The sequence below is a fragment of the Labeo rohita genome, chromosome 11 (genome assembly GCF_022985175.1).
Source record: "Labeo rohita strain BAU-BD-2019 chromosome 11, IGBB_LRoh.1.0, whole genome shotgun sequence".
Classification (NCBI taxonomy): domain Eukaryota; kingdom Metazoa; phylum Chordata; class Actinopteri; order Cypriniformes; family Cyprinidae; genus Labeo; species Labeo rohita.
This window is the reverse complement of record NC_066879.1, coordinates 10,467,574-10,480,858: the sequence shown is the minus strand read 5'-3', so window position 1 is coordinate 10,480,858 and position 13,285 is coordinate 10,467,574. Positions and strand designations below refer to the sequence as shown.

The 13,285-nt window shown below is 39.5% G+C and overlaps 1 protein-coding gene and 6 non-coding genes across 7 annotated transcripts; all 7 read left to right on the top strand.

Moving 5' to 3' along the window:
• The first annotated feature begins 337 nt into the window (after positions 1-337).
• Positions 338-7,122, top strand: tegt (testis enhanced gene transcript (BAX inhibitor 1)). The gene is made up of 10 exons (XM_051122988.1): positions 338-484; positions 2,098-2,186; positions 2,332-2,440; positions 2,736-2,853; positions 2,948-2,996; positions 3,723-3,820; positions 3,911-3,990; positions 4,067-4,167; positions 6,274-6,349; positions 6,444-7,122. The coding sequence occupies exons 2-10, from the start codon at positions 2,131-2,133 to the stop codon at positions 6,465-6,467; spliced, it is 711 nt and encodes a 236-aa protein (XP_050978945.1). The 5' UTR covers positions 338-484; positions 2,098-2,130; the 3' UTR covers positions 6,468-7,122.
• Positions 7,123-11,056: 3,934 nt separating this feature from the next.
• trnap-agg (transfer RNA proline (anticodon AGG)) lies at positions 11,057-11,128 on the top strand. The gene has a single exon. It is a non-coding gene; the product is annotated as a tRNA-Pro (tRNA).
• Positions 11,129-11,350: 222 nt separating this feature from the next.
• Positions 11,351-11,422, top strand: trnap-agg (transfer RNA proline (anticodon AGG)). The gene has a single exon. It is a non-coding gene; the product is annotated as a tRNA-Pro (tRNA).
• Positions 11,423-11,821: 399 nt separating this feature from the next.
• trnap-agg (transfer RNA proline (anticodon AGG)) lies at positions 11,822-11,893 on the top strand. The gene has a single exon. It is a non-coding gene; the product is annotated as a tRNA-Pro (tRNA).
• A 398-nt stretch (positions 11,894-12,291) lies between these two features.
• Positions 12,292-12,365, top strand: trnat-agu (transfer RNA threonine (anticodon AGU)). Its single transcript has one exon. It is a non-coding gene; the product is annotated as a tRNA-Thr (tRNA).
• A 200-nt stretch (positions 12,366-12,565) lies between these two features.
• Positions 12,566-12,639, top strand: trnat-ugu (transfer RNA threonine (anticodon UGU)). The gene has a single exon. It is a non-coding gene; the product is annotated as a tRNA-Thr (tRNA).
• Positions 12,640-12,796: 157 nt separating this feature from the next.
• On the top strand, positions 12,797-12,870 carry trnap-cgg (transfer RNA proline (anticodon CGG)). Its single transcript has one exon. It is a non-coding gene; the product is annotated as a tRNA-Pro (tRNA).
• Positions 12,871-13,285: the final 415 nt, after the last annotated feature.

Below are 13,285 nucleotides of genomic sequence, written 5' to 3'. Positions count from 1 at the left end.
GGATGAAAATGTTACATTAGCACCTTTAAGATGTATTTGTATATGTGAAATAAAAAAAATAAAAAACAAAAAAACATTTTTTCTCAACTTGTTTAACCTGTTGCAATTAAAATAAATAAATAAATAAATGTAGCCAATACATGTAACTAATTATATGAAACCAACAAGAATGATATATGTAAGAATCTAGCACAAATCTTTCAAACTAAAATGATTAAAGATTTTATAGATCTTTTCTGGACACTCGTGTCGTTGTCCGACAGGCCGCTCACTACACAGCGTCATTGCGCTACTGTCCACTAGGTGGCGAAGGTGCAAGCATATGATGGTTTGCCAAACATATTAGAATGAAAAAGAAGAAGATCGCGTGAGTGACGCCATCGCGTTGTTTGGCAATTGCTGTACGTGTCGGGCAGGCGTTGAGTCCAAATCCAGGCCTTCAGAAATACAACAGACGGGAAGAGACACACTTTCACATCTTATGGTAATAAAATGAACTTCATGTTTATAGAATGATGAGAAGTAATATGCATGGTGAAGAGATTACGATTAGCCGTAACGCAATAAGCGAGAGGAGCGCGTCGCGTAAACGAATATAGTGAGACGATTAAAACACACGTCACGATCAGAAGGTTTGATAACTGAACATGATCAACTACATATCAACTCTGCGAACTTCAGCTGCTCCTGTTTGTATGTGTTACATTACGCTATTTAATGCGGTTTATCTGAAGCTTGACCTGAACTCACTCGCTGTTAATTTAACGTACAGCACACAGACTGTGTGTGTAACGTTATATGAGTGTTTATACCGAAGCACTTTTCCGTGCTTGTGGTTTGTTAGTAAACTGCTGATTGAGTCCTTCACGATAGTGTCACGATGGGGTTTAGCTTTTTTTTTTTTTCTTTGGGTAAAACCAAATATGGTGCTTTCGGTGTACTTTCGTTATGCTGTTACTGTCAAAGATTTGTGTAGCCTTTTACTTTCACTCTACATGAGGAAGTTCATTGTTGATTTTTCGATGACTTCACGTCCCCAGTTCATGTGTGTGTTTAAAGGCTACAAGGCATAGTGTCTGGGAAGCATAGCTTCATTTGCTCAGTCCATTTCAGTGTAATGTAGACAGATAATGTTGCAATGGCACTGGCAGATCCTGTCACTCTCAGTTGGATAAGGTCAAAGGTCAGACTGCGTGTACACTAGAAAACCATTTATGGTGGAATAATGATTAATGTCAAATGATTAACATTTCCTGGGGAGTAGAAACGGTCAAAGCAAGAAACGCAAAAAAGAAACTATAATGTTTGTAATAAAAGTACACACTGTGAACTTTCATAATGACATAATTTCCTGCAGTCCTTTCATGTGTAATAAATAATAAAAGTAATAACAATATTTTGGTTTACTGAATTTTTGTTTAATATATGTTAAATTTGTCATCTTTTTAAAAAAAAAATTGCTCTTAGTCTAAAATGTCCTTGTTAATTTTTGTCGTATTAAATCAAACGTATGCTTTTCTTGGTCAGGGTTTAGTTTAAAAGATTAAAAGTCTGTGCAGTTTAGTCTTATCCTTGTCAAAGCTAAGTATTCTAAGTCTAGCTTTAGTCAGTTAAAACAGACATTGTAGTCATATTTTGGTGATATTTGCTGTAGACATTTTAGCCATACGATTACTGATGACCGTTTAAAGTCAGTTTAGTCTAGCCAAAACCAGTCATTTTTATTTATTTGCCCATTTAGGGTAATTCTCGGCATGAACTAAAAAGTATGATGCGTTTGTGCAACTGAAGTTTAATTTTTTTTTTTTTGTATAAAAACATTACAGACAGTAGAATATATTAACAATACCCATGGTTTACCCATGATTATAAAAAGCCCTGTTCTTATTATAACACAGAAATCCACTGTTAAAAAAACAAAAACAAAAAAAAAAAAAAAAAAAAACTACATTAAATGAAATTTGACATTTGAAGAAAAATGACATTTGATTGATTATGGTGGATTTCAAGTTAGTGATGTTCTTTACAAAGATAATCAAAAGCAGAGAAGTATTTTTTTTTTCAGCTATTTCTTCTGTTTTCCGTGTCTTCATGTAGGTGGTTTCCTGTGATCACTAAAGCAGCAGAAAAATGAACGTGTTTGATCGCAACATAAACTTTGATGCTCTCTTTAAGTTCTCTCAAATGTAAGTGTGTTTTGATCACCTCAATGTCATATTTATACTTGTTTGGGTCTATATGCTATTCATGAAGTGATTCTGATTTCATTGTATTTACACAATAATAGCTAGAATTGTAAAAGTGTATCTCTCTGTGTGTTTTTCTGGACAGCTCTCGCTCGACTCAGCAGCACCTGAAGAATGTCTACGCCAGTCTGGCTGTGTGTATGCTGGTGGCAGCCGCCGGCTCCTACATTTTCATCATTACAAGACTGTTTCAGGTAACAGCTCTATGTTTTGCACTTCACACTCATAGTAGGGTTTGGATGTAGGATGATGGTAATCATGCAACGTGTTTTTTAAAATATTATTTTAAAAATTGGTAACATGTTACATGTACTTACTTACCATAGTCATAACATTAAATGATATATAATTACATATAACTAACCCTAAACCAAACCTTAATCCTTATAGCATGTTCATTTTGTTAATTTATATAATTTAGTACTTATTTGTAGACAGATTCTTTTAAAGCCAATTTCTAATACTCTTCATCATGATATTGTCTTTCAGGGTGGGCTGACCATGCTTGGATCACTGGCTATGATGGGTTGGCTTGCCATGACCCCTCACAGCGCTCAGACAGAGAAGAAGAGGTTGGCCATCCTCGCTGGTTTTGCTTTCTTCACAGGTGAGATGTTTGTTAACAGCTTCATTTCTTAGATCATGTGTTCAGAACACTTACTGTTACTTGCCACTGTAACATCAATCTGTGCTTTACACAGGTCTTGGACTCGGCCCGCTTATGGACTACGTCATTAGCGTCAATCCAAGGTAATATTTCCAAAGCAAAGGGTTTACTTTCTATTGGGTTCATCTTAAAAATTACTCTGATGAGCTGGTTTTTAAAGCAATAGTTGATCCAAAAATGTACACACCTTCACTCTTACAACTCCTTGTTGCATCATGGAAACAGATTTGAAGAAATGTAGCATTACATCACTTGCTTACCAGTGGATCCTCTGCAATAAATGGGAGCTGTTAGAATGTCAAAACAGCTGATAAAAACATCACAATAATACACACGGCTCCAATCAATCATCTTGTGAAGCCAAATGTTGTGTGTTTGTAAGGAACAGATTCATCGTTTAGAAGTTTTTAACTTCAAGGTATTGCTTCTGGCAAAACCACGAGTCACTTCCTCCAATGAAAAAGTGGTCTGGTCAGAATCAGGAGAGAAATATGCACAGACCAAGCTCTATTTACAAGCCAAAACAGCTCTAAAAAAATATGTGGGTGGATTTTGATTTGAGTCGATGACAGTGGATGGACTTTTTTGCTGGAGGAAACCTTATGCATTGTGGACTATTTTACGCAGAAGCAAAGGTTTGAAGTTAAAAAGGTCTGGCTGGACAAGACGTTAATTGCTGGACCGGAGTAATGATGATTACGTGTGGATTACAATATTATATAACTGAATAAAACCTTTTTCTGTAGTCTTGATATGAAAGCACAAATAAATAAGCCCTAGTCTCAACAGTTGTTGTATTCCTTTTTTAGTATCATCCTGACTGCTTTCCTGGGCACCTCTGTCATCTTTGCCTGCTTCACGTTGAGCGCCCTCTATGCCCAGCGCAGAAGTTATCTCTTCTTGGGAGGTAAGCATTAAAACATCAGGTACAGTTGTTTTTATTTTGACCTGTAACTTTGTTTTGATTTGATTTGATTTATTTTTTTTTTCCTTCAAGGCACTCTGATGTCTGGGCTGACTGTTCTTCTGCTCGTCTCCCTCCTCAATATGTTCTTCGCCTCAGCCATAGTCTTTAAGGTATATGATGCCACTGTATGAAAGCAGGTGATAAAGTTGTGTGAGAGTTTTTGCAAACATTTGTTTGTTGTTTCAGGCTCATGTGTACCTGGGTCTGGCTATCATGTGTGGCTTTGTGCTGTTTGACACTCAGCTAATTATTGAGAAGGCAGAAATGGGAGACAAAGATTACATCTGGTAAGGCATAGAGATTTACTGTGTTTACCAATTCACCAGGAATTATCATGTGATGGAAGGTGTATGTAAGGCCTTTTATGTAAAAATGGAAACACAAATTACTTGGTGTTAAAATTAATTTAATATATTTTCTAACTGACCATTTTATTTAACATGCACTAGCTTAAAGGCATTTTGTAAAAAGAATGTGTATGAAATGAAAAGTAGTGCTTTGGCTAACCCCATGGATGCACTGAAAATGATTATTCTTGATTCTGAGCTAAAATGGAAAAAAAGAGCTGCTCTTAAACTCATATGTATGGACAAACACTGCTCTGCTTAAAGGTGTAATGGCCCAAAAATGAAAATTAGCTACAAACGTCCTCATCCTCAGGCCATCCATGATGTAGATGAGTTTGTTTCTTCATCAGATTTTGAGAAATGTAGCATTCCATCACTTGCTTACCAGTGGATCCTCTGCATAAATGGGAGCTGTTAGAATGTCAAAACAGCTGATAAAAACATCACAATAATCCACACAGCTCCAATTGATCAATTATCTTGTGAAGCCAGATGTTGTGTGTTTATAAGAAACAGATTCATTGTTTAGAAGTTTTTAACTTCAAGGTATTGCTTCTGGCAAAATCATGAGTCACTTCCTCCAATGAAAAAGTGGTCTGGTCAGAATCAGGAGAGAAATATGCACAGACCAAGCTCTGTTTACAAGCCAAAACAACTCTAAAAAAATATGTGGGTGGATTTTGATTTGAGACGATGACAGTGGATGGACTTTTTTGCTGGAGGAAACCTTACGCATTATGGACTATTTTACGCAGAAGCAAAGGTTTGAAGTTTAAAAAAGTCTGGCTTATTGGCCCAAAAATGAAAATTAGCTACAAACGTCCTCACCCTCAGGCCATCCATGATTTTGTTTCTTCATCAGATTTTGAGAAATGTAGCATTCAATCACTTGCTTACCAGTGTATCATCTGCAGAATGCAGTGTCAGGATGTTAGAAAAAATAAAGCACTGCTTGCTTATGTCAAACTTTTTTTTTTCCCCTTAACCGGAGAACGAAAAAGTACTTTGCTGTAAGTATATTGGGGCCATCACACAAGACAGCATTTTTTACTTTTAGTTTTGTAAAACTTTCCGACACTCGACTGGTTCATCTTCGTTTGCACTTCTCATAATCATGTTTTCTGTTGGACTCTATGTGGTAGGGCTGAATTACTGTCTTGCGCTACTGCACCACACTGGTCAAATTGCTTTATCGCAGGTGCTTACAATAAGTCATATGAGATAAATGACTGTTTGACAACTAAAATATTTGTTGACAATTGTTTTTATTGTCAGTGATGTCGACTAGTAGTTTCAGCCCAAATGTTTGTGAGAAATAAATTTATCAAGACGTTATTACCAAGCAGTTGCTTCCAGCTTAAATGCAAGTCCTTTATCCATTTCTCCTGAAAGAAACAAACTCATCTACGTTTTGGATTGCTTGCGTGTGAGTACATTTTTAACTAATTTTCATTTTTGGGTGAACTTTTCCTTTATGTGACACAGCAGCATTTACATACACACCGCTTAGTGCAGGAAAAGTTCTTAATACACAAAAACAGCGTTCAGGTTCATGTACTGCATCCACAATCATGTAAACGGAAGAACAGCTTATACATTTCCATGACCACATAAACTGTACTGTCTGGTAGAAACACAGGTGTGTTAACTGCATTATTATCCCCTTAAGTTTAAACTTGTCTTGAATAGTTATAAATGACAGTCCACAGTTAAGTGTCCAACACTAAATACCCAATACCAACCTTTACTGCTAAATTGAAGAAAAGGAAAATTCATATTGACCATTCCTAATTTCTATTAGTATTTTACAGAGTAAAATATTATCTAAATCAGCTCATTGATGTTTCTATAATGAAAGACCTGTATGTACTTTGATATAATACTTGTTTGATTTTTTTTATTTTATTTTATTTTATTTTTTTTTTTCTGTCCCATTTTAATTGTATCTAAATAAATAAACCATCCGCAAGTAGTGCATATTGAAAAAGTAATGAATGGACATATTTGTACACTTCAAGGCACTTTTGTTTTTGTTTTTAAATGAAGGCATTGTGTTGACCTCTTCCTGGACTTTGTGACCATCTTCAGAAAGCTTGTTATCATCCTCTCTATGAATGAGAAGGTATGTGAAACATCATAGCTTTGCATTAGCTCTGTGCTGTCAATAACAATCATTTTTTCTCTGTTATGTTTAAATTATTTATTTTTATTTTTAGGAAAAGAAGAAAGAAAAGAAGTAATTTTCATGAAAGTGAAACATCTGTGAGCTGAATACGTGTCAGCAGCTTCATTATGAATCTGATTACATAGTTTGATTATATTTTATGTGATTTGATATGGTGTCTTAATTTTATTTTTGAAAATTGATACTGGGCTTTGGATATGTTGTCAGGCTAATAACCTAATGTTGTTTGACTGTAGATTTTGAAATCTTATTTAAAAGCTTAAGTTGAACTTTAATTTGTCTTACTACAACTCTAAGGTGAAATTTAGAGGTCTGTAGAAAAGGACACTCTCAAGAAGAGTCATTTAAAAAAAAAAATCTGATTTAATATTGTACATAGAATAGAAACTGAGTGTAATGGCGTTATTACTGCTAGATGATAGAAGACTTTCTTACCCCATACTTAATAATCAAATTGTATATCATAACTACATTCTAATCATAACATACTTGTGCTGCACTTAACTGCTTTTTTTTGTGGTTTTGCATTACTTCATTTATATTTTTTTTTCTTTGTTGCCAATGTCACATTAAATAGTTTTGTAGTTGCTAGTGCCAATTTTATTTTGATTTAGTCAAGTCTAACATTAATGGATTTATCACAGATGAGATTTTTATTTTATTCATGAATAATGCACATCTTAAGTCAATAAATGGTGCCACAAATTGCAGTTGTCTTCCTGTGACTACTGTATTAAACCTTATGCTGATAAATCATCTTCTGATATGCGTAGCCAGAGACTACACAGCAGCCTGCAAATCAAAATCTTTCTGCTTCCTTTTGTTGCACTCACACAATTTTTGCCACAGATGAAATGAGCAAGATGTAACACTGGTCAGATAAGTAGATGTTTTAACTTTATATGTAACAACCAAAAACACTTTTCATTCAATGGTTTATGTGCTGATTTGATGCATGTACAAGTAGAAAGTAATAATATCATAATATACTAGTGTATTGAACAATTGAACAGAATATTTTAGGGTGTTTCAGTGCTCAGCTTTATGGTGGGGCTTCTCTCTGACTGCAGTGGAGAACGTTTTGCTTGTTTTTTGTTTTTTTTTGGACTAACACAAACAAATGCACAATGCCATCAGATAAGGCACTGGGACAAATGTCAGACACCTTGTAAAGGGCAATATGACCCCATTACCAAGCTAGGAAAGGAAGAGTTGCTGCTTTCAGCCATCTTGATTCTCATGCCAAGATTTGGGCCAGGGTGGCCATTAAGTTCCTAAAGACCTGTACCATGGTAATTCTCTCAGCAGCCCTGAATACATGTCAGAAACATTGTTATAAACATGCCATAAAAAAAGCTATGGAGGTCAATGGCTACCATCAATGGTTTTGTTATCAACTTTCTTCAAAATATCTTTTGTTTTCAACAAGATAAGAAATTCACAAAGAGGTTTGGAAAAAGCAGAAAGTGAGTGAAAAAACAAAAACATTTAACTGTATCTCTGCACAAATTCTTTTTTTTTCTAGTTTGTCCTGTTTAACAGTCTATCGTGGCCTATTGCAAAGCTCTTCTGACTGGACTTTCAAAATGTGCAGTCAAACCACTACAAATTGCTCATAACCAGGACACACAAAATTTCAAAATCCCTGGTAGCCCTTTGGGCAGTCATTCTGACTTTGGTAGATCAAAATGAATTATGCTAGTCCCTGAATTTAACTGGTCAAAATGTCAATCAAAAACATTTTCAAAACGTAAATATTGACATATATCAAGGAAGGAATTTTATTTCACTGTTTACAGGGTATCTGCAGATTAAAAAAAAAAATCAGTTTAAGGCTTTTTATGATCATTTTTAGGATGTGAAATAAAATTAATAGTGTATGCGCATGGTAGGGAAAAAATTTAAATAACATTTCAGCCTTTAAACTATTTTTAAGAAAAGGCATGAATCAGATGTATCAATTACTATATGAATGTAAAACATAAATGTATATCATGCTTGTCTTTATTGTTTAGATTTTTGGAAGGGACTTTGAAATGTGCAGTACAAATATTAATTCAATGAAATTCAATGAACTTTTGAAGTTCAATCGTCACATTAATCTATATTGCAATTCTTGTCTTTCTGTGCCCAAATGTAAGACTTTTCTTATGCCATTTAAGGTTTATTTATTTGTAGCATCTGGACCAATCAGACATACATTCATTGTTACATTTAACAAATAGTCTTTAAACCCAACAAGCCAGCTATATGCTGGAGCTCTGGGAGACAACCCCCCAAAGCAACTAACACCCCAAAAGAGCTCAGTTGCCAGGACAACGGTCTGATAAGAGGTTTTATTGCCCAGAGGAATGCACATTTGACCATGCAGCATTTGCCCATAGCAAAGACACAATGCCTATAGAAATAGACTCTTTCCTATTCATTCACAGACAAACCTTTCTTTGACCTTCCTATCACACATAGCCCAGGTCATTGTGTACAGTATTACTGCATTGTATTTTAATTTTGTCTGTTGCATTTGTCTTTCTACTGTTTATGCATGTGTTATGATAGATGACTAGCCGTATAACCCACATATGCCATGTTTGGTCTCTTTGAATTTGTATTTTGATCATCTAAATGATGGTGTATATTATATGTTGATACCTTTGCAACATGTTAGTGTTTTAAGAAACCTTAGTAGTTTTGCATCAACACCCACTCGAATTACATATGCAAAATACCAGGCTCACAGAGAAAAAGTCATAAACTTTCCCTCCAAAGGTGAAAGTTACCACTGGTTCGTGGACCTCCTGGAGGCGCAACCTCCAGAGAGCTTAAAGGCATCAAACGATTGATCGCTTCTCTCTCTTCACTCTCTTCACTCGTCTGCAACATCTTCCGATTGCTGCCCGTGTGGAGGAACCCACGGGGAGCCTGAGCCGGCACAGGCCGTGCCCGGCGGGCCCGACAGGCCCCAACTTTCAGAGCTGTGGCTCTCGACCACAAAGAGCCAGACCTTTCCACTCAACCCTGGAATTCATCTTCATGACTCGCCTCAGTCAGTCAGTGGTTCTTTTAGAACCTAAGAAGATGAGCTAGAACTCTTCAGGACTTCCCTAAGCACGCGCCAGGCCTTGCGGCCTTGTCTTTCCATTCCCCAAAGATCACAGGACTTCAGATGGGTCCCTCTCAGCTCTTGGTTTTTCTTCACTTTTCACATGGGAAGAAACTCCCAGTCACCATTGAGTCAGAACATCTTTGGAGTTCATCACTCTTCGGACCCAGAAGAACGTGATCAGGATTCCAAAACCACCACTGCTCCAACCATCAAGACTTTCACCCAAGACTGCATTCGGACACTTGTTCAATGACCAAGGCAATGCAAGTATCATACATTTAACTAAACAAAACAGAGGTTTAGTATAAGCTGTAGACAGCACTGATGGTTTCACTCAGGTGGCTAACTGTCTCTTTTCATAGCTTCATTTCCTTGTCTCTCTCAAACTGCTTCTCACTGACCATTCCCCATGTATGAGTGATTTCATGTTTGTTTGTTTAGATTAGTTATGTGTTAGTCCTTCGTTAATAAACTATTGTGCACAAATTACATGAGTTTTGATTCTGATTCTGCCTTGCAAATTAATGTCCCTTTACGATTCCGATTCGAGCTACATGCTCTAATGCAACGGTACTTTAAGAAAGTTATTTTCTGTGGCCAAGAAAATATAATTTCTTAGAGTTGAGATAAAATGTATTTTTACATGTATTTAAAATAGCCCGTTAGGCAGGGCGGCTATATGTTTTGGTAGCCTAAATGGAAGACACAATAGCCCCAGGACATCGGGCTAGCAATTTTGCCACCCTTGAGACGGTAACAGCATGATAAGTCTTCAGTGAGCCCAAGAGAACTAACGTCACATCCTTTGCCCTGACATTTTTCCCAAGCCATTGGAGACATGGCAGAAAGGAGTTTCTCAGAAATCTTCACACGTGCCACTTTATTTTTGATGTCTGCATCTTGTCCATCTTCTTAGTTCCTCATCTGCAACTTTAACTTGGTTGGCAGGTGCTGTAATGGCTCAGTTGGGAGAGCTTTAGAATAAGGACTTTCTGGATGTTGCCGTCAGAGTTGTTTCTACCCTGCAAGCAGAAGGGCAGACACCGCTGTCACCGCTTGGTTCCGCGATGTAACAGTTAGCTCTCTGGACCACGAATTCAGCGATTCGGGTTTAAAACTTGGTGGAACCTGCTCGTTCCTTTGACGGGCAGCGCTCATTACTGAAGAGTCTATGCCAAAATGCGTTAATCTAGACTGAAACAACGTTGACCTAAACTGAGCTGACTAATATCAACGTTGTCTTCTGCAGACCTCGAACAATTGCTCTCCAGTAAAAACAGGATGACGTGTGTGGCTGTGCTGCAATGTAGCCTTGTGCCATTTAATTCAGCCTCGTGTCCTTTGCTTTTGACGTGTTAATCAACATTAAACTGAGAAGGCAGGCCATGGTAGTGAAGGTACGGCAGAAACGGGCTTCTCAGAAATCCACCCAGTTACATGTGCCCTTCTTCTACACTTGCCAACTGCAGAAGCGGGATGTCTGAGCGCCTGAAGCCAGGAGCGCAGTGAAGCACATGGCCGGGCGGCAGCTCGGGACAGGTGGCTCGTTGGTCTAGGGGTATGATTCTCGCTTAGGGTGCGAGAGGTCCCGGGTTGAAATCCCGGACGAGCCCGCCTCTGGCTGCGGAGCGTCTTTCTTTGAAGCGCATCCGTTGAGGCCATCTGTGATCGAACCCAGCCTGTTGGTTTTTTGGGCAACATTCGATTAAGAGGGCAGCCCAAGCTGGTGGAGAAACGGCAAAAAGGATTTTTTTGCTGTTTTTTTTTTGTTTTGTTCGCAGCCATGTGCTTCTTCTGTTTGCATTTGCCAACCACAGGAGAACGCAACAGCAGGTGGCTCGTTGGTCTAGGGGTATGATTCTCGCTTAGGGTGCGAGAGGTCCTGGGTTCAAATCCCGGACGAGCCCGGCTGCAGCTTCAAAAGCGCTGCTTTCTTTGGCTCAGCTGAACAGCATCATTAGGTAGGATTGACGTCGTCCTGCTTGTGGTCTTACAGTGTCAATGTCGGTTAGAGAGTGGCCTTTGGTGCCGTTGCCGAAATAGCTCAGTTGGGGGAGCGTTAGACTGAAGGTCCCTGTTTTTGGCAGAGAGGAGTCGTGTGTTGTTTTTGCACTCCGTCCGTCGCCTTTCGGGTTTAAAGCGATTCGGGTTTAAAACTTGGTGGAACCTGCTCGTTCCTTTGACGGGCAGCGCTCGTTACTGAAGAGTCTACGCCAAAACACCAAAACGAGCTAATCTAGACTGAAACGACGTTGACCTAAATCGAGCTGACTAATCTCACCGTTGTCTTGTGCGGGCAACAGAGTGGCTCGTTGGTCTAGGGGTATGATTCTCGCTTAGGGTGCGAGAGGTCCCGGGTTCAAATCCCGGACGAGCCCGGCTGCAGCTCTGAAAACCTTGTTTTAGAGGATTAGCCGTCAATCCCGCTTTCTTTACCAGCAGCGCAGTGAAGTACGGCCAAACAACGCCAAAACGCGCTAATCTAGACTGAAACAACGTTGACCTAAATTGAGCTGACTAATATCACCGTTGTCTTCTGCAGACATCGAACAATTGCTCTCCAGTAAAAACAGGATGACGTGTGTGGCTGTGCTGCAATGTAGTCTTTCAAATGCTGGACGCTTGGCCACGCTTGGCCAACAAACGCAGAGACTAGCTGGCCACCCCCAGTCAGTTGTCAACAAAGCCTTTTTAGCCGCACAGCACCTGGACACTGGCCTCTTGCCTAGATGCTTTGATCCTCTGAGCCGCCCTCCCCAGCCCTCATGTGCAGAATGGCGCCGTGGCTTAGTTGGTTAAAGCGCCTGTCTAGTAAACAGGAGATCCTGGGTTCGAATCCCAGCGGTGCCTTTTGGGGAGCTCTGGCACCTCCGTGGCTTTTCTTCCCGAGAACGCAACGCAAACAGTGGTGCAGTGCAGCAGCAGGTGGTTTCGGTTGCAAACCAGCCCTCGGCAACGCAAACAGAGCAGCAGCAGGTGGTTTCGTTTCCGAACCAGCCCTCGGCTGTTGTCGAAGAATGTTGGCCCGGGCGGAACCGTCACAGCAACGGGGCGCCGTGGCTTAGCTGGTCAAAGCGCCTGTCTTGTAAACAGGAGATCCTGGGTTCAAATCCCAGCGGTGCCTTTCAGAGAGCTATGGCACCTCCTTGGAGGCCGTGGCTTTTCTTCCCGAGAACGCAACGCAAACGGTGTTGCAGCGCAGCAGCAGGTGGTTTTGCTTGCAAACCAGCCCTCGGCTGTTGCCGAAGAATGCTGGCCCGTCGGAACCGTCATAGGGACGGGGTGCCATGGCTTAGTTGGTTAAGGCGCCTGTCTCGGTAACAGGAGATCCTGGGTTCGAATCCCAGCGGAGCCTTTGCTGTGCGCCTCAATACAGCTGAGCGTGGGCTTTTCCGAAACAGGATGGCAAATGCGGAGCGTGAGGACAGTGGGCGGTTTCTCTGGCGCCACCACCCCCCTCACCTGGGGCCTGATGTATAAACGTTGCGTACGCACAAAATGGGCATAGAAATATGCGTACGCATTTTCCACGCACATATCGGGATTTATAAAAAAAATAAACTTGGCGTAAATAAGTGCGCACCGTAAGGATGCTCTTGACCGTGCGTACGCACTCTTTTAGACGAGTATGTGTTTTGGCGACACAAACTGGCCCAAATAGCAATAACTATTTAAAATGAAAAACTTTTAAATTATCCTATTACATTACCCAATAAATCAAATTGCATCAACCTGAATTATCATTATCAGCATTCTTAACCAGGTGCAAA